This window comes from Oncorhynchus tshawytscha, linkage group LG34 (genome assembly GCF_018296145.1).
Source record: "Oncorhynchus tshawytscha isolate Ot180627B linkage group LG34, Otsh_v2.0, whole genome shotgun sequence".
NCBI classification, from domain to species: domain Eukaryota; kingdom Metazoa; phylum Chordata; class Actinopteri; order Salmoniformes; family Salmonidae; genus Oncorhynchus; species Oncorhynchus tshawytscha.
This window is the reverse complement of record NC_056462.1, coordinates 1,432,199-1,457,558: the sequence shown is the minus strand read 5'-3', so window position 1 is coordinate 1,457,558 and position 25,360 is coordinate 1,432,199. Positions and strand designations below refer to the sequence as shown.

The 25,360-nt window shown below is 42.7% G+C and overlaps 2 protein-coding genes across 5 annotated transcripts; both read left to right on the top strand.

Annotated features, from left to right (window-relative positions):
- LOC112231578 (SPARC-like protein 1) lies at positions 1-14,814 on the top strand. The gene is made up of 11 exons (XM_042311991.1): positions 1-316; positions 7,892-7,947; positions 8,058-8,123; positions 8,343-9,533; positions 9,829-9,940; positions 10,481-10,602; positions 11,210-11,330; positions 11,567-11,703; positions 12,073-12,221; positions 12,930-13,078; positions 13,722-14,814. Exons 2-11 carry the CDS (start codon positions 7,894-7,896, stop codon positions 13,748-13,750), a joined length of 2,130 nt encoding a protein of 709 aa, XP_042167925.1. The 5' UTR covers positions 1-316; positions 7,892-7,893; the 3' UTR covers positions 13,751-14,814.
- A 93-nt stretch (positions 14,815-14,907) lies between these two features.
- Positions 14,908-23,479, top strand: LOC121841813. 4 transcript variants are annotated; one of them, XM_042311993.1, is made up of 9 exons: positions 14,908-15,489; positions 15,656-15,706; positions 15,990-16,025; positions 16,286-16,393; positions 18,242-18,385; positions 18,504-18,575; positions 18,729-18,803; positions 19,274-19,417; positions 22,971-23,479. In XM_042311993.1, the coding sequence occupies exons 2-8, from the start codon at positions 15,662-15,664 to the stop codon at positions 19,394-19,396; spliced, it is 603 nt and encodes a 200-aa protein (XP_042167927.1). In that variant the 5' UTR covers positions 14,908-15,489; positions 15,656-15,661; the 3' UTR covers positions 19,397-19,417; positions 22,971-23,479. The 4 variants fall into 4 exon arrangements, with proteins under 4 accessions (XP_042167927.1, XP_042167928.1, XP_042167926.1 ...); XM_042311994.1 differs by having other exon boundaries at positions 15,653-15,706; positions 19,274-19,327; XM_042311992.1 differs by having other exon boundaries at positions 15,653-15,706.
- The last annotated feature ends 1,881 nt before the right edge of the window (positions 23,480-25,360 follow it).

Below are 25,360 nucleotides of genomic sequence, written 5' to 3'. Positions count from 1 at the left end.
TAGGAAATAAGAGCTAGTGCGTAAACTTCCGCATTACGGGTTTGGTTGAATAAACTCTCTCTCTCGCTTCCCTGCTTGGCCATACTCAGTTGACTGTCTCCTCTGCTGTAGGACACTGTCCACTGTCCACTGTTTCCCTTGACACAGAAGGCACAAAAGACCCTGAGAGGTGTGGTGTGTGTGTTGCTGGACGAAGCGTCAGTGTGCGAGAGACAGTGTGTGCACTTTCTTGGGTGAGATAGTACATTGTGTGTGTATGTGTGTTTGCATCTGTGTGACGCAGTCTCAAACCTCTCCTTGCAGCTGCCAACATCAGGTAATAACTTTTTCTTCTTCTCTCTTAGTTACATCCACTTGAAATTATCATTCTAAATTCCTTGAAGACACATTTTGTCGTCACAAAAACAAATCCCTCTAAATCTGTCTTATTGAGGAAATTGACACTGGGGATGTGGTGGATATATATGAGAAGAGTGATTTTGTGTTTTGTTTACTGCTAAATCAATCTGCTCAGATGTGTATTTTTTGTCCCCATTGTGTTGCATAGGGTGCTACTGCAGGATTGTTTTAGATGTTATGGACGTTTTAGACGTCTATGACTCAGATTTTACATTAGCATGCATGCTTTAGAGAGTGTTTCATGAAATTACTGGGTAAATTTTTTTTTTTAAATCATACTTTTAAAAACTTTACAAAGTTTGACCAAAGAGTAATCCCATTCATTTATGTAGCTAGTAAAACCGACAAAGACAACGTTCACATGATATTTATATCATTAGGCTAAAACAGAATCATCCTGTTTCAATCTCTTCCAAGTGATTTATCATTTTTGGCATGCAATATCTCCCCCACCCCCCGCATTGTCTCCAAACACAGGGACAAAAACTTTGTGGACTTAGTCGACTCTCTTTCCTGTCTAGTAGCTTCTGCTGTTTGCTTTAGCGTCCACTGAACTCTCAATGTGACTTTTTGAGAGAGGGGTGCATCTCTGAAGGGAGAGTTTCACACTATGGAAACCGAGAGGGAGGGTGTTTTAGTTTTGTATTTAAACTTTATTTAAGTTATCTAAGAAGAAATTCTTATTTACAATGACTGCCTACCCCAGCCAAATCCAGACAATGCAGGGCCAATTGCGCCCCACCATATGGTACTCCCAATCATGGCCGGTTGTGCAACAGCCTGGAATTGAACCAGGGGCTGTAGTGACACCTCTAACACTGAGATGCAGTGACTTAGACCGCTGCACCACTCAGGAGCCCTAAAGGGACTCAAGATTTAAATGTTCTAAAGTTGGGGGAAATGGTTTGTCCATTGGTTTTGAACGATTGCATAATAAGGGATTGTCATTGCCCTTATCAGAGACCAAGGTGGACCTCATGTGGACCTCAAACCTCATGTCTGTCTTTGATATACAGTATGATAAAATCATTTGAATGGCCCATTTATACCCATAATTAAAGGGGCAATCTGCAGTTCAGACAATAACAAAGCGTATACCCTGCCACTGATCTTTTTAAACAGCTGGTAGATACAGCTGGAAGATAGACAGAGCTATGGATGCAAGGCCTGCAAGGACTGACCATCCATGAGATATATAAAATATAATATTTTAGGTTCTGATGGGGTGCTACAATTAAACAAGGCATTAATAACTTATATTCTTCAAGAATCAATGGGTATATAACAATAATATAAAAGTACAAAAATGTATGTACTAATCACACTTTGCCACTTTAAAGGCCCAAAACAGCTGTTTTTATCTCAATATCAAAACAAAGAAGCAAAAAACGATATCTCAAGCAAGAATTTTGCTAGGAATTTTTGGGAGTGGTCTGAGTGGAAGGGTTCCCTTTCAGTCGGTACTCTCGGTACAACACAACTCACTCAAATCAAATCAAATCAAATCAAATTGTATTTGTCACATACACATGGTTAGCAGATGTTAATGCGAGTGTAGCGAAATGCTTGTGCTTCTAGTTCCGACAATGCAGTAATAACCAACAAGTAATCTAGCTAACAATTCCAAAACTACTACCTTATAGACACAAGTGTAAGGGGATAAAGAATATGTACATAAAGGTATATGAATGAGTGACTTTGAGTGAAGAACTAAAATCACGCCTGACTAGGCTAATGAAATCCGTGCCTTTCTGAAAGCCCCACCTTCCACAGGTGATAACACTGTGGCTCGAATTCATTCTTAAATGATTTCACTCTTCACCTCAATGTGAGCAAGAACAATTCATGCTTCTACAAAAAATGTTTTATTGGAACATGAGACTATCTAACTTTGTGCCATCTAAACTATCCCTTCATGGTCGATCAGTTTGTGTGCGCATTGCCAGCGGCTGCATGCAAACTCTTTGGATAGACATGTAGCATTCTTGAGAAAGCTCGGGGTTAACATTGGCGACCTTCCTGTGCTGGATGTCGGTACCTGTCAAGTTGCAGGACGTGGTGAGGAATTTGGGGCTGTGGTCAGAGCAGAACTAGCCTCCCAGCAGGGCGATAGTGAGCCGGCTGAATAGGTCTCCCACAGTGACTCACTGGGCCCAGGTTTGGATGACGACATGTTAACCCTGGCGGGCTCAGCAGGGTTCTTGGTTGATGAGGAGGACTTAATTCAGGGGCAGCCACCTCCCCACGCCTGTGATTGTCCTCCCCCGCAGAAGTGACCTTCCTCCACCACAGAAGAAATCTGTACCTGCACCCTGTGATTTCTGCTGTCAAGCACCACCTGCCTCTTTTTATGGATTTTGGCAAGGAAGTGACAACAACCTGCTCCAAGCCACATTCCCCTTCGTCCGTAACTATGATGCAGTTCTACCAGACTGAGCTGCTGACGGAGTTGGATGCAGCTTTGACTGCCACGTAGCCCCACACAGAGCTCTTGTGCAGATTTCATTCTGCCCATGTCCCGGTGCACCGTTCTGCAGCTCAGGAAATGTATTGGAGCTACTGTGGTGGCAAAGTGTCACCTTTAGCTGACTCTCTCGGGGCTGACGGTGGAGAAACTTCCCGAAAGGAGACAGGCGGAGCCCTGCCGGCTAAGCGGCTGTTGAGAGTGGTGGAAATAAAAAAGAACCAGTCCATCCCTGTCCACGAGAGGGCATTAATGCCCCCTCAGATGGCACTTTACGGGAGACTCACTGCCTGCTCCGACCAATGTCGCGCATGTGTTGCCCTGGATCATGTGAACAGTGACGTCAGGATACAGGTGTGTGTTATTTCTTACATTAATTAGCCCAGGACATTTTTTGTGTTACTACATTCAGCCTGGAAAGAACTAAAGAAGTAAACCACTAGTAACTCACCAGTATTACAACCCGGGAATACGACTTACCCAAATTGGATCCTTTGTTCGTACCCCTCAGGGCAATTGAACTGATTCCAGAGGCTGATCCAAAACACAGCTAGCCGAGAAGAGATATTTGGAGTGGACTTCTAGTCCGACTCAGGATGCGTACACACCATCCACCGCTTTCGAGTATATTTCACACTAATGTTCAGTCTCTGAATAATAAAGTAGCCGAGCTCAGGGCGAGAATCTCTTTCCAGAGTAACATACTTTGTTTCACAGAAACATGGCTCTCTCGGGATATACTGTCTTTGTCCATACAGCCAGCTGGGTTCTCAGTATATCGCGCAGACAGGAATAAAGAACTCTCCGGGAAGAAGAAAGGAGGGGGTTTATGTTTCATGATTAACTACTCCTGGTGTGATTGTGATAACATACAGAAACTCAAGGCCTTTTGTTCACCCGACCTAGAATACCTCACAATGAAATGCCGAACGTATTATCTCCCAAGATAATTCTCTTCGGTTATAATCACAGCTGTGTACATTCCCCCTCAAGCCGATACCACGACGGCACTCAAAGAACTTTACTGGACTTTTTGCAAACTGGAAACCACATATCATGAGGCCATATTTATTGTAGCTGGGGATTTTAACAAAGCAAATCTGTGGAAAACGCTACCGAAGTTCTACCAACAGATTGACTGTAGCACTCGCTCTGAGAAAACATTACACCACTGCTACTCAGCTTTCGAAATGCCTACAAGACCCTCCCCTGCCCTCCCTTTGGCAAGTCACAACTCCATTTTGGCCTTCCCTTCCTATAGGCAGAAACTCAAAAAAGAAGTTCCTGTGCTAAGGACTATTCAATGCTTTTCTGACCAATCAGATTCCATGCTTCAAGATTGTTTTGATCACACAGACTGGGATATGTTCCGGGTAGCCTCTGAGAATAACATTGACGAATACACAGATACGGTGACTGAGTTTATCAGGAAGTGTATAGGAGATGTTGTACCCACTGTAACTATTAAAACCTACCCTAACCAAAAACCGTGAAAATCTCTTCCCAACTAAACTTTTTCAAAAGAAAGATGGCCAGGGTCCCTGCTCATCTGCGTGAATGTGCATTAAGCATGCTGCAAGGAGGACTGCAGATGTGGCCAGGGCAATAAATTGCAATGTCCGTACTGTGAGAAGTCTAAGACAGCGCTACAGGGAGTCAGGATGGATAACTGATAGTCTTCGCAATGGCAGACCACATTTAACAACACCTGCACAGGATCGATACATCCGAACATCACACCTGCGGGACAGGTACAGGATGGCAACAACAACTGCCCAAGTTACACCAGGAACGCACAATCCCTCCATCAGTGTCCGCAATAGGCTGAGAGAGGCTGGACTGAGGGCTTGTGGGCCTGTTTGTAAGGCAGGTCCTCACCAGAGATCACCGACAATAACGTTGCCTATGGGCACAAACTCACCGTCGCTGGACGAGACAGGACTGGCAAAAAGTGTTCTTCACTGACGAGTCGCGGTTTTGTCTCACCAGGGGTGATGGTCGGATTCGCGTTTATCGTCGAAGGAATGAGCATTACACCGAGGCCTGTACTCTGGAGCGGGATCGCTTTGGAGGTGGAGGGTCCGTCATGTGTGTGTGTTACAGCATCATCGGACTGAGCTTGTTGTCTCTGCCTGCAATCTCAATGCTGTGCCGTTACAGGGAAGACATCTTCCTCCCTCATGTGTTACCCTTCCTGCAGGCTCATCCTGACATGACCCTCCAGCATGACAATGCCAACATCCATACTGCTCTTTCTGTTTGTGATTTCCTGAAAGACAGGTATGTCAGTGTTCTGCCACGGCCAGCGAAGAGCCCGGATCTCAATCCCATTGAGCACGTCTGGGACCTGTTGGATCGGAGGGTGAGGGCTAGGGCCATTCCCCCAGAAATGTCCAGGAACTTGCAGGTGCCTTGGTGGAAGCGTGGGGTAACATCTCACAGCAAGAACACAAATGTGTTGCAGTTCATGAGGAGGAGATGCACTGCAGTACTTAATGCAGCTGTTGGCCACACCAGATACTGACTGTTACTTTTTATTTTGACCCCCTATTTGTTCAGGACCACATTATTCAATTTCTGTTAGTCACATGTCTGTGGAACTTGTTCAGTTTATGTTTCAGTTGTTGAATCTTGATATGCTCATACAAGTATTTACACATGTTAAGTTTGCTTAAAATAAATGCAGTTGACAGTCAGAGGACGTTTCTTTTTTTTGTTGAGTTTATTTTGCAATATGTATGGCACAGCTGCCATTTTTTTGGTCCTTAAATGAAACTGGTATATTTTTTTATTTATCACAATTTTCTTCAACAAATGTTGGTCTTTAATGCAGGGCCCTGGGATTATTATTGATGCTGCCTTTCCAGCGCTGGGTGGTAGCCACTCTCTTGGATGCATCAATTTCCCCGACAGGCCTGCTGGCACTGGCCCAGTGGGGAGACCCTCCGGTACTGTCGCAAGGGGTGCTCATGGGACAGGTGTTATTCTGTTGGTCATGACAGACGTGTCCCCCCAAGTGTGGGGCTACTCGATTTGGGGGTATGGACGGTGGGACAGAGTACCCAACATATCAATTACCTGGAGCTTCTGAGGTTTCAGGCGCCTCCACCCACGTTTGTTGGGCTGTTTAGTGGAGGCTTACACCCCTGGGTGGTTGCCCAGATATGGGAGAGGTTTGGCAGGGCCGACCTAGATCTTTACACATCACAAGAAAACTCGCAGTGTTGTCTGTTCTTCTCGCTGAGGGACCTGAGTGCCCCGTTGGGAACTATTGCTCACCAGTGATCTTGGACACTGCTGTACCTATTGTGCCCACATGGGATTTAGCTCTGGTTTTGAAGGCCTTGTGCCCCCTTTGAGCCTCTGGAGTTGGTGGATCTGAAGATCCTCTCCTACAAGAGCTCTCTGCTCATGGCTTGGGCTTGGGCTAAATGTGTTGGGGGCCTCCACACATTATCCGTACATGGTTCCTGTACTCAGTTCACCCCTGGCGACTCTAAGGTGACGCTGTGTCCAAATGCGGCCTTCATGGTCATGACCTACACGTCTTTAGCCTTTGAGCTATTTTCCCTTTTCACCTCCTCCTTTTGCTTGTGAAGAGCAACAGAGATTTCATGCTCTGTGTCCAGTACTAGCTTTATGCATGCCCTTTGAGTGGATCCGAGATATCTGGTTATGTGACCAGATTTTTTCTGTTCAGCTAATCCAGCTCGTAGCAGGGTGCTCTCTGAGCAGCGTCTCTCCTACTGACTTGTGGAGGTTTTCTCCCTGGCATGCAGCAGCAAGTGATAAGGGTTACTTAGCGGTGTACGCGCCCACTCGACCATGGGCCTGGCAGCATCTGGGCATTATTTAAAGGATTGACTGTAGGGGATATTTGCGCTGCGGCAAGTTGGGCATCATCACACACGTTTGTGAGTTTTTATAGCTTGGATGTTTCGGCTCCCAGTGTAGCCCACAGTGCTTACAGCTGGGAAAGGAGAAGGTGTCCACAATGCCAAGACTACCGTGCGGGTGGAGGTCTGGGTGGTCTGCCATGGGCCATTTCAGTTGGTGTCCGTTGGTGCCGGCTTGGGGCAGGATTTCAATTCTCCATAGTTGTGTTGAGCTGACATGGTTTGGTAGGTTACTTTCTAAATGTGATCCATTAAAGTTACTAATTACCTGTCCAAAAGTGTGTCAGTAACATAACTCAACTTTTGGATTACCCAAACTCAGTAACATAATCTGATTACTTTCCTATTTAAGAGACATTATTAGAAGACACAATGTAATATTACCAATTGAACGACACCTATTGCAGGGTCAGTCAATGTTAGAGTTTAGATGGCCATAAATGTATTTTGCAATTTACTTTATGGGCTAGATATGTTTCTTACCCATTGCTTTCTACTTCAATAGATAATTATACGATTAGGCTTTATCTTTATATTAAAAAACAAAATCTGTCAGATTTCTGGTAATTTCAGTTGATTAAATACCCTTTATCTTCAAGCATATGACTTGGAAATATTGATTAGATAAATAGTTTTACCTGAACATAAGCCAAAAACTAAGGACTTATTAGCCTACTCGGTTGTTTACATTTTTGTTGTCAAGGCATGCCATTCCATGACAGCAGTATTTCTTTTTCAACAATGTTTTGAAGCAATGGACCTTATAAGGTTGTTGAAAAAGAAATACTGCTGTCATGGAATGGCATGCCTTGAGCACTTCCAGAAAAATGGTTATTTGCATGTGAAAAATGATCGCCCGGCCTGCTGTTTAAGTTTTTGTTGGTGACACTTTGATATCTCGATAACTTCAGTCTATTAAAAGTGCACAAGTTTGAGCATGTGTCCGTTAGGCCTATGGAAAAATATTAAATCAGCTCAAATTAGATTGAGCAATAAAAAGTCCCACTCATGGTATTCAATATGATACAAAACGAGGGAAAAAAGTAATTTGCCTGCACTGGTCCTTTAAACTTTATACTCAAGTATAAATACTAATAAATAACATATGCCATTGAATTTGATGTCATTATAGGTATGAAGACACATTTACTGTTCATTTGCCTATTGACCTCAGCATTTGCTGTGTCTGTAAGTACTGATTAAATCCACTCTTGCTTTTTGAAACAGCTTTTTAATAAAATAAATGAATAACCACAAGTCTAATGATATTTGATCAATAATTCCTTGCTATTCCCAAGGTCAAAGGCAAACCTCATGACAAACATCAAGCTTTATCCAAGTCCTCACACACAGCTAAAGAGAAGGTAAAGTGCATCCAACTCCTGTATTTTAAATACATCTCTGTAAAAACGGAACATTGACAAGGATTCCCCGGAAACTTTACCTTTCATAATTATATTATTATTTCATTTATGACAAAAGTTTGTCTAGAGGCTATATCTTTTGTTATATTTACAAAAGACTTTCCAGAAACTTTACATTTTTAGTTGTACTGACTTTTTACACTTCCCTTCCTGCTAAAGGACATTGTTCCAGATGAGGCCAATGAGGGGGAGGTCTTGCCGACTTTCATGACCTTTGAGTCTAGCAGTCAGGATCAGGAAGACGACGACATGAGCTACGAGGACAATGCTAATGTTAATATGGGTCCCTCCAATGAGGAAGGGGTGTTCGAGGTGTCTGACAGTGGTGAGAGGAGCACCCCTGTCCTGCTGAGCGATAAGGCACTGGTGGACCTCCTCCAGGGGGAGTCAGAGGAAGAAGAGGTGGAAGAGGAGGAGGAGGAAGAAGAGGAGGAGGGAAAGATCGAGTCTGAGGAGACACAGTCTGAAGAGGAGGAGGGAGAAGAAGCGGAGGGAGACTTGGAAAAGGAGGAGGAGGATGAGGAGGTGATAGATGGGGAGGAGGAGGTGGATGTGGAGGCAGAGAAAGAGGCAGAAAAGGTGGAGGCGATGGCAGATGAGGAGGAGTCAGATGAGGATGAGGAGAAAGGAGAGGAAGAGGCGGAACCTGTGGTCGGGGACGGAGGAGTAAAGCAAGAGGCTGAAGTTGAAGAGACGTACAGCAACACCGAGCCGGAGATTCCAGAGGATCTGGACTACGCAGGCGACAGTGACAACACACAGCCCCTGGAAACCGAGCTTGAGGAAGGGAAATCCCTCGCCGAAGACGCCCAGCTCCTCTTAAATAAGGAAGAGGAGGCAAAGGTGGAGGAGAAAGAAGAACAAGTTAGCAAGGAAGATGAAATCCCCACTGCCACTGATGACTATGAGTCCCAGCAGGACATACAAGAAGCCGAGGCCTCTGAGAGCCAGGAAGTGCTCGGCCAGTACAAACTTCCTGAGGGAAGCAAGGACCAGCAGAAAGGTTCCAAGGACAATTCCCAAGAAAAGGGAAACAATAAAAAAGACGGAGACACAGACGCTGAACTCCAAGAGACAAAGAACAGTGTGGATCTTGATGGGACACATCTTTCTGTAGAAGGGGGAGAAGAGAAGGAGCAGAAGAACATAAACGAGAGCGCCAGTCACACCCTAGGCAAAGCTACGAAGCAGAGGAAGAACCAGAGGGTGAGGAAGCACCCCCCACAGAGGGATGAGGCCCCGCCAGGAGAAGGAGTCCCAGACCACCAGGGGGATGAGGGGGAGAAGGAGTACTACCGCACCACTGACAATGCTGTCTACAAGCCCAAGCGGAGAAGAGCCGGGAAATGGGTAAAACTCATCACACATCGCCCATTAGCTATAATGCAATGTCATCCTAAAACCTCAACCTACATTGAACCATGTAACCCCTATATAAAGCTAGGCCCTTTTCTGTGAGTGACCTATTTGAAATTCAACCGATGGTCCATGGATGGATCTACTCTATTCTCAGAGCTTCCCAAAATGTGTGTATACAGTATGGGAAATAGGGTGTCATTTAAAATGCAGCCCACATCTTATCTATTAACATCTGTGGGTGGTTTGTTGACCTCTATTGTGATTTCATCTTCTGTTTCCTACCCAGGCTCCTCTGGTGGGAATGAACCCGGTCCAGATCAGGGCGACAGTGGACCTCTACCCCAGCGCCAGGCCCTCTTTGGCGGCCAGCCTATACAGACCCCAAACCTCCGCTGCCGGTAAGTGTCAATCTCTCGCACGCACACACACACACACACACACACACACACACACACACACACACACACACACACACACACACACACACACACACACACACACACACACACACACACACACACACACACACACACACACACTAGGAATCTGCTGACTGGGCCCTTTCACTAACACTCCCAGAAGAATAGTGCCACTCCAATTCACCGCTGCTACCAAAACAACCCCCCGCCTCCGCTGGATTAAGGGTTCAATGAGAGAGCTCATGTTGAATTCGAGCACTGTGCAAACTCAAATGGCAATGGAATGCAGGGGGTAATGGCTGTGGTGGTAGTACTGGTGTTTCCATTGACATCTATAACCACTGGAAAGTACATACTTGTTAATCATGATTAAGACTTGATTAAAACATTAATAACACATGAACATGCAATAACTTAGTGAATCTAGCAGAAAAGAAACAATAGTGTTATCACATCGATGTTCCACTGATATCAAATTCTAGGGCATGAGTGTGTTTAGACAAAAAAAATCTCTTTTAGACCCTTGTGAGAACTTCCGTTGTAAACGTGGAAAGACCTGCAAACTCATCGAGGAGAAGAAGCCTACGTGCGTGTGTCAGGAGCCTTCTGCCTGCCCACAGAGTGTCACTGACTATGATCATGTGAGTATGAACAGTGGTCATTGGGGTGGCCTGGGGGGGGGTTCAGAGTTCTGGATCATATGCACTATACAGTATGTACTGCTGAGGAGCATGGGTTGAATCTGACCCACTGCTCTATCACTTTCTCTCTCTACTCCTTCCTTTCTTTCTATCCTGTCCAATAAACGTAAACAATACGAAAGGAATTCCTTTAAACACATTTGGGAAGAGTTGCTATTATGGACAGGAACTGTGGGCAATAGAAATTGATAAGATCAGTACCACAGAACTATGCTGCTGTAAAAGTTAGGATTTGGATACGTCTTCAGATCCTACATCTGTAGTTCGAGGAAACTTGAAGGAAATATGCCAAGAATCTGGCAATGGTAGGTACAACCCTGACATTATATTCTAACAACGTTGGGGAGCTGTTGGTTTTGGCTAGAATTGTATCTGCAGGCCCCTGTGTCCAAGACAGGTGCACTAGCCTCAGTCTGAATTGAGTTAACTCTATTGGAACTCTGTGATGCTTAGTTTCTTACCAAGAGCAGGATCACTACAATATCTTTAGCTGAAGCATTTCATTTGTTAAATCCACAACACATGAACTAATGTATCTTTCATGCAGGTATGTGGAACTAACAATGTCACCTATGACACATCCTGTGAGCTCTTTGCCACCAAGTGCAACCTGGAAGGCAGCAAGAGAGGCCATAGACTTCACCTGGACTACACTGGACCCTGCAAATGTAAGACAGCTATAGTCAGACCACCTCTACAGTTTCTGACCATACAGTATCTAATCTGAAATAACTACAGCATAACACATTTTTTTCTCTCCATTTCTTCCTCTCCCTTTCGTTTTTCTTTCTCATTCTCGTCTGTTTCTCACTCTCTATTTAATTGTCTCATCTTACCTTGCCTCTCCCCCTTCCTCTCTTTCTCACTCTCTCTCTTTCTTCCACTACCTTGCTCTCTCTGTTAGTCATAGCACCGTGTATGAATGGCGAACTGGTCCAGTTTCCTCTGCGTATGCGCGACTGGCTGAAGAACGTCTTGCTGCAGCTCTATGAACATGACTCCATGTCCCCTGGCTTCCTCACCCCCAAGCAACGCATCAGAGTGAGTAAATATCTTCTTCTTTTTTTCAAATAAATCGGAGAAAAAAAGAAACCTTGTATGGACACCCTTAACTTTATGCTTAAAATACGAGGGTAAAACATTACATTTAGACATACCATCTTTAAAGGGGTTAGAAGTAGTTCATTGATAGTTCCATTATTTATATTTTCAAAATAATTCATATTCATATAAAGGCGCTTTATAAAGTTTAAACCAACTGCATTCTTAGGGAATAATAGTTTATATCTCAAAGCCCAAAAATCACCAGTGCCTCACAATTGATTTTCAAACTGCGATCTTGTTAGCACACGTTCATATTCAATCCAATCCAATTGTATTATTCATGTGTGACCATAAATAATCTCCCAGGTGAGAAAGATCCACGAGAGTGAGAGGCGCCTCCATGCCGGCGACCACCCCATTGAGTTGCTGGCCCAGGACTTCGAGAAGAACTACAACATGTACATCTATCCCGTGCACTGGCAGTTCGCTCAGATGGACCAGCACCCTTCTGACAGGTACAGTACTCCAGGAGAAAAATGATTTTGTTGTTGTTGTTGTCATAAAAAAATGAAAAAGAAAAAGATCCTGCGTAGCCTCTTGCTTACGCCAAGTTTTCATTGAAATGCTTATGAGCTTCTGTAAAAAGTTACACGCCTAGTGCAGTAGGCCAGTATCATGGATGATGTCATACCTGCAGTCAAATCAGCAAGTAGTGATACAGTCATAAATAATATTGAAGAAGTGTTGTTATATGTCTTTGATATGATTCAAGAGTGAATAGCTTCACTTGTAGCTGTTCACCTTCACAAGACATTCTGATTATTGCTCTCATTGTATAATGTTGGTGAATCTGATTCAGATTACTTGTGAATAAGATACATGGTGGGTCTGAATCTAATATGTGATTAAGAATCAGTTTAACTGAAACTTTCACATTTGAGTTTACCTTAAAGGCCCATAGAGCGGGAAACAAAAGTGGAAGCACGGCTGGGATATTCCTGGAATTAGTCCATTTGGGTAAATCTAGTTCAGACTGTGTGTGAATCGTTTCTAGTTTTGGGTCAGACTCCCCATACTCAACCCCCAATGGAATAAAATGGAGTGAAACAGGGAAGCTCTACTTGAAGAATGGGAGACGCTTATTTTAGTTTTCTGTTCCAAAATGTTTCAAAACGTTTTCCATTGCATAGGCTTATGAAAATGACACTGGTGTTCCTATCCAGGTTCCTGTCGCACTCTGAGCTAGCCCCCCTGAGGGTCCCGTTGGTCCCCATGGAGCATTGTACCTCCCGCTTCTTCCAGGAGTGTGACGCAGACAAAGACAAACAGGTGTCCTTCAGGGAGTGGGCCCACTGCTTCGGCATCAAGGATGGTAAGAGTGTACAGTCTTATACAAAGTGAAGGCAATTCAATGACCAAAGAATGAGGCTTGACATGATTTTGCCAACGTTGTGATAGTTGTAGTAGTTAGATGGGAGTGAAGGAATGAATGCTGCGTTACTGTAGCTTACATAAGGACCATGGTCATGTGCTTTCACACATGTTTGTAACAGTATTTTTATTGGAATTTCACAATTTTCACCCATATTAAGAGATACAACAACAGAGACAAAGCACACAGAACAAAAACAAGAAAAACAGCACACACTTACACATATCTACGTGCATATATATATACACATACATACATACACACACATACATATACCCATGCATAGACACACACATACGCATACATACACGCACGCACACACACACATATACACACCCATACATACGTACACCATTTTCCTCTTCCCGCTCGGTGCTTCTCTCACCCCATCACCATCCTTGCATCTCTCAATACATACATTTTAAACAAACTTACAAACAGAAATTAAACAAAAAAGCTCAGTTTAAACCAAGAGGTTAGGTTCCACACATGGAATTTCACACATGTTTGATAGTATGACCCTATATTGTAAACTCTTGTAAAGATGTAATCTTTTGTAATTTTCCATTTTCCCTCTCTGTAGAGGACATGGATGTCAACCTGCTCTTCTGAGTCCAATCAGTACCTTATCAAGCAACCAGCTTTAATAATCATTTAACAAGATCACCTTCAATTATGGCAGAACCACACACCTTAATTGGCAGAAGAGAGACTTGCGTTGATTTAAACTGTATGTTTTTCGGGATGCTCTGTAAAGTTAGACTGGTAGAACCAGCCTAATCGCTGTGTTCACCATTATATTCAACTTCACGTATCAGTCTGGAATTTCTCTTTATTGAAACTGTTTGAGCCTATGTCTGTAATGAGAAGCATTATTCAAAACCAAGTTGTCAGTGATGGGATCACCTTAAACCAATCAGAGGACTACCTAATTCAAAGCACAGGATTTTGGGGGTGGGATTTCTGAGAGGACTCTGATTTGACCAGTCATTTCTTGGCTTGTCCTAAACTCCCATCTATTGGAGAAAGCCCAGGTGTATATGCAGTAAAACAGAATGGTTAACACAAAATTCAGGTGGGTTCTACCATTCTACTGCAAAGTACAATTGATTAAAAAGTAAAAGTGAGAATGTCCTTCCATGTCTTAAGTCATAGATGGAAGAGGAGGATAGTTCATGTTGTCTTAAATCAGACTAATCTAAATTTGGATCTATAAATATGTGGATGTTCTGTGATACTGTATGTAGATACCGTATAGCTGATAGTGGTATTAGTACAGTAAGTTTTTTTTTGCAATTAACAATGATATTAGTGTTATGAACACATTCCAAGAGGGGGAAAGTTTACGAGTGCTTTATAGTAGATGACTGACTACAAAACAGAAATGGACTTCTATGCAGGTGAGACCGATCACTTTACTTTTTGACCAAAATATTACAGTATTCATTTTAAACATTTAAGTGGGAGCGTAACAATATTTTTTTGGTATGAAAACCATTTGTAATTGACTGTCAAAATAAATTGAGCTGTCAAAAGGAGAAATTGAAATGGCAGTAATGGAGTAGAACATGTGATGTTGACAGAATCACTAAGAGTTGAATGCTGCAACAGTTTTATTTGTCTTGCCAGATATAGCTACTTCACTAACCTTTCTAATAAAAGTAATGTTGACCTCATCGGATCTCATCACATTCCTGTTTGATTGTTTTACTTTATGCACAATTGGATTGAAGGTAACTTTATTGATCCCCAGGGGGAAATTGTCATCAATAAAGTTATTTCATGCACCATAACAAAATTGATACAACGAAGAGAAACCACTCCAGTATTTATTATTTAGGTTACACTGAAATACACTCAACCCTTCTTTATATTCTTATATGATCATTTGTACTGTGCAATGACATAATTGGGAAGTAACTGTAATAAATTGTGGTTGGTGATGTCACTTTCACGTCAGTGTTGACGTTTTGTCTTTTCTAGTTTGCATGAAAATAATGACAGGCATCTATTTTACACAGCCACCACAGGCAAACAGTTGACTCATCCAACAAAGGCTTATAATAAGGACATAATCGTAATATGATAATATGGTTCAGATTCATGGTTTGGGTTTGCAATGCAGGTGATTTTGAATAAAGCCCTCTTTGGGTCAACAAGCCACAATTGTGTGGTCTGTCAAGATGGGGAGGATGACTGTGCATGTTGAGATCAACATTTAGATCTGCATTCTGATTGGACTGTTACCAGTGGACATGGAGGAAGGGGCTCTTTATAAGAGTGAAACTAGAAACAACGTGTCATCTTCAGAAGTGTCTTTGTGAGCTGAAAAACTTCCGTCCTTCACAGAGGTATGACAGATGACAACTTAACCATTTTCATGGAACAGCCTTCATGCAATTTAATCCAATTTCATGTGCTTGTTTTGTATTTATTGAACCTTCATGACACTGGGTTATTGCTCCTATCGGTTATATGAGATGCTTTTCTGACTTTCTTTTTTGTATGGTAAAGCAGAGCAACATGTTTTGTATGCTGTGGATCGTCTTTCAGACAATGTCTCTCCTGGTAAGACATATTTAAATATGTATTCAACACTGTAGCTACTACAGCGTCCAGACCTGGGTTCAAATACTTGGAAATCCTTTCAAATACTTTGAGCGTTTGCTTGAGTTTGTTAGTAGTGCCAGATTTGGCACTTTCATATTCAGGGTTTCCAGTTTTGGGACTTTTCTAATTTAATTTAGCTAGGCAAGCTCAAACAGGCACAAAGTATTTGAAAGAATTTTTTCAAGAATTTGAAACCCAAGGTCTAATAGCGTCCACTGTGCTTTCCTGGTTTCATTTATAGGTGGAAGCTGGAGGACAGTCTTCAGGTAGTGGTGAGGTATTGTGTGTTTCTTAAACATCTTAACAATAAGATATTGTTGATAAAATCGTCTTAACATACATTTACTTTCTGAGCTTCTTTACAATCGCTGAGAGTCACTTTTACCATAATGTTATACACACATACATACAATATAATACATAGCAATGTCTCGATACATATACAGCATAAAGAAATAGTGTGGACAGTATGACTCAGTGAGAGAAGTTAAGGCATTATGGGAAAAGTAATAGGATAACGTGCATTACTCTTCCCAGGCTGGTGGTGGCAATGGAGGAGTTGTGAATGGAGGCATGGTCGTTAACGCTGTTAAACCAGGGGTTATGAATGGGCTTGTCTTAAATGGGCAACCCTTTCTGGCACAGGTGCGTATACAGTGTGGGGGGGTTCAAAAGTGTCCCTGCGCTGCAACACAGAAATATCAGCTATATATTTCATTACATAGGTTTTTGTTAGGGGATCGCAAACAAACTTACTAGAGAGTAAACTAACATGGTCCAAGCACACCAAGACAGTCATGAAGAGAGCATGACAAAACGTATTCCCCCTCAGGAGACTGAAAAGTTTTGTCATGGGTCCTCAAAAGGTTCTACAGCTGCACCATTGAGAGCATCTGGTTGCATCACTGCCTGGTATGGCAACTGCTCAGCCTCCGACCGCAAGGCGGGTAGTGGGTAGTGCTAATGGCCCAGTACATCACTGGGGCCAAGCTTCCTGCCATCCAGGACATCTATACCAAGCGGTGTCATCGGAAGGCCCTAAAAATTGTCAAAGACCCAGTACATCACTGGGGCCAAGCTACTCCTAGGCCATCCAGGACATCTGAACATATCAAATGGCAAGACTATTTGGTGTCATCGGAAGGCCCTAAAAATTGTCAAAGACTCCAGCCACCCTAGTCATAGACTGTTCTCTCTGCTACCGCACGGCAAGCGGTACTGGAGCGCCAAGTCTAGGTCCAAGAGGCTTCTAAACAGCTTCTACCCCCAAGCCATAAGTCTCCTGAACACCTAATCAAATGGCTACCCAGACTATTTGCATTCTCTGTTGTTATCATCTATGCATAGTCACTTTAATAACTCTACCTTCATGTACATATTACCTCAACTAACCAGTGCCCCATCACTGACTCTGTACCAGTACCCTCCCTGTATATAGTCTCCACATTGACTCTGTACCAGTACCCCCCCTGTATATAGTCTCCACATTGACTCTGTACCAGTACCCCCCCTGTATATAGTCTCCACATTGACTCTCTGTACCCCCCCAGTACCCCCTGTATATAGTCTCCACATTGACTCTGTACTAGTACCCCCCCCCCCTGTATATAGTCTCCACATTGACTCTACCCCCCTGTATATACCAGTAGTATATACCCCCTGTATATAGTCTCCACATTGACTCTGTACTAGTACCCCCCTGTATATAGTCTCCACATTGACTCTGACTAGTCTACAGTACCCCCTGTATATAGTCTCCACATTGACTCTGTACCAGTACCCCCCTGTATATAGTCTCCACATTGACTCTGTACTAGTACCCCCCTGTATATAGTCCACCCCCCTGTATATAGTCTCCACATTGACTCTGTACTGTACTAGTACCCCCTGTATATAGTCTACATTGACTCTGTACTAGTACCCCCCTGTATATAGTCTCCACATTGACTCTGTACCAGTACCCCCCTGTATATAGTCTCCACATTGACTCTGTACCAGTACCCCCCTGTATATAGTCTCCACATTGACTCTGTACCCCCTGTATATAGTCTCCACATTGACCCAGTACCCCCCTGTATATAGTCTCCACATTGACTCTGTACTAGTACCCCCCCTGTATATAGTCTCCACATTGACTCTGTACTAGTACCCCCCCTGTATATAGTCTCGCTATTGTTAATTTACCGCTGCTCTTTAATTACTTGTTACTTTTATTTCTTATTCTTATATATTTGAAACTGCATCGTTGGTTATGGGCTCATTTCCCTGTAAGGTTGTACCTGTTGTATTTGGTGCATGTATCTAATAAAATGTGATTTGATTTGAACATTTGATTTGAGAGTCATATAGACGATGCACGGGTGCTGCAGTACAGGCATTTTAAAAAGTATCTTTTGAACCAGAGCATTTGTACTATGGGCTGCCTCTCTAACATGTCATATTTCCAATGTAAACTGTTTCTCCTGGTCCAAACTATTCTTATTGGCAAAACAGGTGATACCACTTGGTCAGGCTGCCATGCCCCAGCTGGTCCCCATTGGTGCACTTCAGCAAGGTGGGGCACTTCCTATAGGACAGGCGGGAGCAGCCAATGGAGTGCCACTACAACAAGGACAGCTTCCTCAACTAGCCAATAGGGTTTGTCTCCTTTGTCCAACTTTGCTTCTCTAACACTTACCAGAAGCCTAGAGATATCAGGAGAATCTATTAAAAATCATCAGTGTTACAGTGTGACTGTTTAAACATATCTTTGCAGGTTGTACCATTATTTGCAGTTCTGCCACAGGCAAATGGCATCGGAGGCCCCCAGGCCCCAATGTTGATGCAGGTATATCATTAGTGTTGTATCAGTAGTATGTCTTGTATGTTCATGCTTTGTAGATATCTCAACGCACCAAATTACATCCCATTTAACAGTGCTCACACTTTGATGTCAATGACCCATGATGGTGATTCTGTCTTTTTCATCGTCTCCTGTCAGATTATTCCTGTGGGTGGAGGAAACAACCTTCAGCAGCCAGCGGCTGGAGGGAAGGCAAGAAAAGCTAGAGTCAAGGTAACATGATGGGCCACCTCTACTCATTAGTCATAAAGTTGCGGGCACTAAAAAGTTCCCCAGGCTGACTGTGCAAAGCGCAGATGGCCGAAGTATCCGGTAAATGAGATTAGGTTGTTCTGTGGTATTAGTAGAACAATTGCCACAATGCAAGCGTGTGCAACACGGCACTAAAATATTCTAGCAATACATAAATATAAAACCCTGTGCACTGGAGCACGCTTACTGTAGATCCAGGTGCTGGTTTTGGCAGGAACAACTACTCTAGTATCCAATAGGACAGTTTGGCATAAGTATAGTAGTAGTTTGTCACAAAAACATGTACTTTGGCACCAGATTTTAAAAACATTTTAGTGCTCGCAACTGTAGATTACACAGATTACATCACAGTCACAAAGCAACGTATTATGCATCTTGATATACCTTTGTAAGAGTTTCACCTGCTCTCTCATTTTATATCCCCTTCACAGCATTCAGTTCCTTTTCATGGAATGCCCACATCAACAAGAACAGATACTCCACTGGTATATTCTCAGTTCTTCCTCCTCTTCACTTCATTTGTGACAGTGGGATTGCCCTTATCATGTATTTGAAAGAATTGCCCTCAAATACAGGTACATTTGACTAATTTCCATATTATCAAGTCAGCTCCCAAATAAACCTTTATCCATTATTCACATTTTAATCACATTCTCATGAAACATGAGACAACTCATGTGGCCTTATGGTTAGAGCACAGAGTTTCTAAACCCAGAGGCGCAACATCGAGAGACATCAGGGAACGCTTGCGAAACAGACCAAAGCAGACCAGGCCGGGTTTTGAGAAGTCAATGAGAGAGAAGTCAATTTATTTTACATTTTCTCGAAATGTAAATGAAAACCAAGCCAATTTCTTAAGTAATTGAACATTATTACTCCAACCTTGCGGGAGTGACAAATAGACACATTTTCATTTTTGTCAAAAACAACTTTATATCGAAGGAATGTCTTTGATTTGACAGCCTGCACATGCATAGTTCGACACGAGAAGGCTGTTAGACCCTGTTTCTGAGCACGAGTTTAGCTAGCCAATGTCGCCATGACATCGCCTACAAGTGTGAGAGGAGATTTCTATTGGAGAAGCAGTATCTGTCTATCTTTATACTGTACTGTCTTTGGTTAGAACTCAACCCGACCTAGAATTACTTACAATCAAATGCCGGCCATTTTACCTACCAAGAGCATTCTCGTCAGTTATAGTCACAGCTGTGTACATTCCCCCTCAAGTAAACAACAAGACGGCCCTCAAGGAACTTCATTGGACTCTATGTAACTGGAAATCATATATCTGCATTTATTGTACTTGGGGATAAATCAAATTTGAGAACAAGGCTACCTAAATTCTATCAGCATATTGATTGTATGACTTGCAGAGCTAATACTCTCAGTCTAATACTCTCTGCTACTCTAACTTCCACGATACATACAAAGCCCTCCCTCGCCCTCCCTTCAGCAAATCCGACCACGACGCCATCTTGCTCGTTCCGTCTTATAGGCAGAAACTCAAACAGGATGTACCAGTGACGAGAACCATTCAACGCTGATCTGACCATTTGGAAGCCACGCTTTACGATAGTTTTGATCACGCAGACTGGAATATGTTCCGGTCAGCCTCAGAGAACAACATTGACCTATATGCTGACTTAGTGAGTGTGTTTATTAAGAAGTGCATTGAAGATGTTGTCCCCACTGTGACTATTAAAACCTACCCTACCCAGAAATGGCGGCATTCATGCAAAACTGAAAGCGCGATCCACTGCATTTAACCATGGAAAGAGGTCTGGAAATTTGGCTGAATTTAAATAGTGTAGTTTTTCCCTCCGCAAGCCAATCAAACAAGTGAAAAACCGGTACAGGGACAAGGTGGAGTCGCAATTAAATGGCTCAGACATGAGGCGTATGTGGCAGGGTCTACAGGAAATTATGGACTACAAAAACAAAAACAGCCACGTCACGGTCACCGATGTCACGCTTCCAGACAAACTAAACACATTCTTTGGCCGCTTTGAGGAATGTACAGTGCCGCCATCGCGGCTCGCTAGAAAAGACTGCGTCCACCCTCCCTCTCCTTCTCTGTGGCTGACGTGAGTAGAACATTTCAACTTGTTAACCCTCGAAAGGCTGCTGGCCCAGACAGCATCCCTAGCTGTGAACTCAGAGCATGCACAGACCTGCTGGCTGGTGTGCTTAAGGACATATTCAATCGCTCCCTATCCCAGTCTGTTGTCCCCACATGCTTCAAGACCATTGTTCCTGTACCCAAGAAGGCAAAGATAACTGAACTAAATGACTATCACCCAGTAGCACTTACTTCTGCCATCATGAAGTGCTTTGAGAGGCTAGTCAAGGATCATATCACCGACATCTTACCAGCCACCCTAGACCCACTTCAGTTTGCATACCGCGTCAACAGCTCCACTAATGACGCAATTGCCATCACACTATCCCATCTGGACAAAAATAATACCTCCAAGCTCATCATCAAACTGGAGGCACTGGGGCTCAACCCCGCCCTGTGCAACAGGGTCCTGCACTTTCCGACGGGCTGCCACCAGGTGGTGGAGGTAGGAAACAACATCTCCACTTTGCTGACCCTCAACACTTGGGGCCCCACAAGAGTGTGTGCTCAGCCCTCTCCTTTACTCCCTGTTCACCCACGACTGCATGGCCATGCATGGCCTCCAACTCAATCATGAAGTTTGCAAACGACACAACAGTAGTGGGCCTGATCACCAACAACAACAAGACAGCCTACAGGGAGGAGGTAATGGCACTCGGAGTGTGGTGTCAGGAAAACAACCTCTCACTCAATATCAACAAAACAAAGGAGATGATCGTGGACTTCAGCAAACAGCAGAGGGAGCACCCCCCTATCCACATCGAAGTGACACCAGTGGAGAAGGTGGGAAGTTTTACTTTCCTCGGCGTACACATCACAGACAAACTGAAATAGTCCACCCACAAAGACAGTGTGGGGAAGAAGGCGCAACAGTGCCTCTTCAACCTCAGGAGGCTGAAGAAATGTGGCTTGTCACCCAAAACCCTGACAAACTTTTACAGATGCACAATCGAGAGCATCCTGTCGGGCTGTATCACAGCCTGGTACGGCAACTGCACCGCCCTCAACCACAAGGCTGTTCAGAGAGTGGTGCGGTCTGCACAACGCATCACCGGGGTCAAACTACCTGCCCTCCATGACACCTACAGCACCCGATGTCACAGGAAGGCCAGATCATCAAGGACAATATCTACCCGAGCCACTGCCTGTTCACACAGCTATTATCCAGAAGGCGAGGTCAGTACAGGTGCATCAAAGCTGGGACCAAGAGATTGAAAAACAGCTTCTATCTCAAGACCATCAGACTGCTAAACAGCAATCACTAACTCAGAGAGGCTGCTGCCTACATTGAGACCCAATCACTGGACACTTTAATAAATAGATCACTAGTCGCTTTAAACAATGCCACTTTAAATAATGCCACTTTAATAATGTTTACATGTCTTACATTACACTCATATCACATGTATATACTGTATTTTATACCATCTATTGCACCTTGCCTATGCCGCTCGGCCATTGCTCATCCATACACTTATATGTACATATTCTCATTCACCCCTTTAGATTTGTGTGTATTAGGTAGTTGTGTGGAACTGTTAGATTACTTGTTAGATATTACTGCACTGTCGGAACTCGAAACACAAGCATTTCACCACAACCACATTAACATCTGCTAACCAGAAACCAATAATATTGGATTTGATTTGACCAAAGACTCTCTTCTTGACACTCAGCATTAAGGAAATGTATTGGCGGCAAGGCCTTGCAACAAATAGCGTTTGTACATGCAAAAGACTAGAGTCTTATAAATCAAATTACCTCATGCTACGGAATCAGGACATAGTGTAGTGGCCCTATGGGCCATTCCGGTTCAGACAAGGTTTACTTGCCCTATGTGTACTTCATGAAACATGCATTCTAATGAAACATACGTTTAAATCCTATACGTCGCTAATAAACTCAGGTTGTAGCTATACATGTTTTGTTAACATAACACTTGTGATAACAATAACAAATGTACAAAGTAGCTAATAATGCTTCTATCATGTTTCCATTTTGCCCATCAGACCAAGGTGATTGCTGGGGAGGTGGAAGAATCCTCTGGCTCTGACACCAGTGAATGCTGAAGTGAGGCTGAGCCTCTGAAACCTGGACAGCATTCTAACTAGGGTTGCACATTTCTAGTAACTGGGACTTCTGGAAAGTGTGAAAGTTACCAGAATCTTGCAACCGAAAATAAAGTATTTAAATACCAGAATCTCATCAAATTGCCAATTCCAGATGACAAATTACCTCTACTGGCAGGTTGTACAATTCCCGGGTGCGCCACTACAACTTGTTGTGTTGCCCTCTTGTTTGTCTCCCCCTCTTCAAAATCTATCTCTGAATAAACGTTATGAAAGAAAAGTGGAATTCCAGTCTCCTTTGAGCAAAACTAAAACTAGATTAACAGGCTGGCTGCAATCTCGACTGTGTGCCCATTTTCCATGTTTTGTAATGGCGTTCCTGATGTACTGGAAATGTTGTTATCACAGCTGATGTCTTTGAATAAATTATTAAACGGATGGCAAGCTTTGAAAGTTGTATCTCTCCATGTCCTGCAATCTAATTGCCATTCATTCTCTATTAAACTATTGTGATTGATAATTACACACATAATTGACCATTGACAACAACTGCTTTCTTGGGAATATGGTAGAGATCTAGATAGGTATTGTTAATTTGGTGTTGGATAGGAAATTCCCCAAGACTCATAGATGGCTGAATGAAAGACCACTGCCCCATAAATTCACACTAAATGCCAACACAACGCAACAGCCCATACAACACAAGCCTGGCAATATAAACGCCTGGTTGATGAGGGTAAAAACTTTACAGAACATTCAGATAGATAGAAATGTATAGATCAGACAATGACTCAGTTATACCGAGAAGGGTATTATAAAATGTCAGGTGGACCCTTGCAACCAAGAACTGTATGTGAGTTTATAAAAAATCTGATACAAGTATTTATCCCTTTTTTGGAACATGTATATCACAACAAGAGTGTCATTATTGAAATATCGTGTCATCACACCAGTGGCGTAGGCAGAAATCTGTTGATTGCAGTGCCAGCAAAAATGTTGGTTCAATTATAAAAGCACACACAATAAACCATCCAACATGTGATTTTGCATTACAGACCAAATAGTCTTGTAGGCTTACGTAAATCCATGACGGTTGCATTTAACATACGACTCACATAGACACACATAACAAATCATAGGCTTATAATTAATAGTCTATGAGACTAGAACATAATGCCCTGACACAACAGTAATAATCACAATAGGCTTGGCAACCTCTCACTGGCTCAGCGACCAGGAGATAGTAGACCAAGCTAAACTAGGCTAGGCTAAGCTCAGCGACCAGGAGATAGTAGGCTAGGATAAGCTAGGCTAGCCTCAGCGACCAGGAGATAGTAGGCCAGGCTAGGAGGCCACAACTGTAACCATTCAACACTAGGAGAGCCGAGAGCGTCATATTGACTCAAAGCAAATTAACTTTTTAAATTACTCTGCCATTTTTTAAGTCCTTGAATTTTCCTAAATAAGTCTATCTAACACACTATCATTGTTAGTATCTTGAATATCACAAGCAGAATTTGTGTTATAAGCAGTTTTATGAGGACATAAAGCACATTAACATATTTAAACTCAAAATATGCCATTCTGTTCTGTGAAATGCATTTTTTTTTATAAATAAATGAATTCCTTTAAGACCTGCACTTAACAAATTAATAATAAATTATCTTTGTGATGGTGTTTATTTAATGGATTTTAACACTTGAATTCTGGTGTTTTAGTCATATTTCTTTTACATAAATTACATAAACTAATGAAAATGTTATTATTTTCTTTCAAATCAATTTTATTTTTTATTCTAATGCTATGTATGACCTTCATAGCATTTTCTCTCAGCCTCATGACAAAATGTGAACCAAAGTACGAGATGCTTATATAGGAGAAAATCCAATTTCTCTTGGGAGTTCTTACATTTCTTAAAGGCCTTATACTTTGCTTGAATAGATTCCAGAATCGTATGATTAAACCAATTTGACCCTCTTGCTTCCTAAGCATTTCCACACAGTATGTTTTGAGTGCTGTGATTCGAACAGTTTTGTGGCACTTAAATAGTGCATATCTATAAAAACTCCTTTGGCAAAATGTTTAAAAAAATATTACTATTACTCTATGGAGTGAACAAGCTGCACATGCTTTCCTACGACAGTGAAGTTCACATGCTGCATTATGAACTTTCCCTGACCGTTCATTCATGAACCCACAAATATGTCACTAAGATGTTTCACATTTTCAGTAAGATGTTCAAGACACAATGGCCATGTTGACTATGGAGTGAACCATAGTGTGGGAAATATTTTACACAAACAAACTTATTATACAATATTTCTTTACAT

Excerpts from the sequence above, each read along its gene's own strand:
- LOC112231578 (XM_042311991.1), top strand. The coding sequence starts at position 7,894 with ATGAAGACACATTTACTGTTCATTTGCCTATTGACCTCAGCATTTGCT. Across the intron at positions 10,603-11,209 it reads GTGTCACTGACTATGATCAT|GTATGTGGAACTAACAATGT; the intron begins GTGAGTATGAAC and ends TCTTTCATGCAG. Across the intron at positions 12,222-12,929 it reads GACCAGCACCCTTCTGACAG|GTTCCTGTCGCACTCTGAGC; the intron begins GTACAGTACTCC and ends GTTCCTATCCAG.
- LOC121841813 (XM_042311993.1), top strand. The coding sequence starts at position 15,662 with ATGTTTTGTATGCTGTGGATCGTCTTTCAGACAATGTCTCTCCTG. Across the intron at positions 16,394-18,241 it reads GGCAACCCTTTCTGGCACAG|GTGATACCACTTGGTCAGGC; the intron begins GTGCGTATACAG and ends TTGGCAAAACAG. Across the intron at positions 18,576-18,728 it reads AGGCCCCAATGTTGATGCAG|ATTATTCCTGTGGGTGGAGG; the intron begins GTATATCATTAG and ends GTCTCCTGTCAG.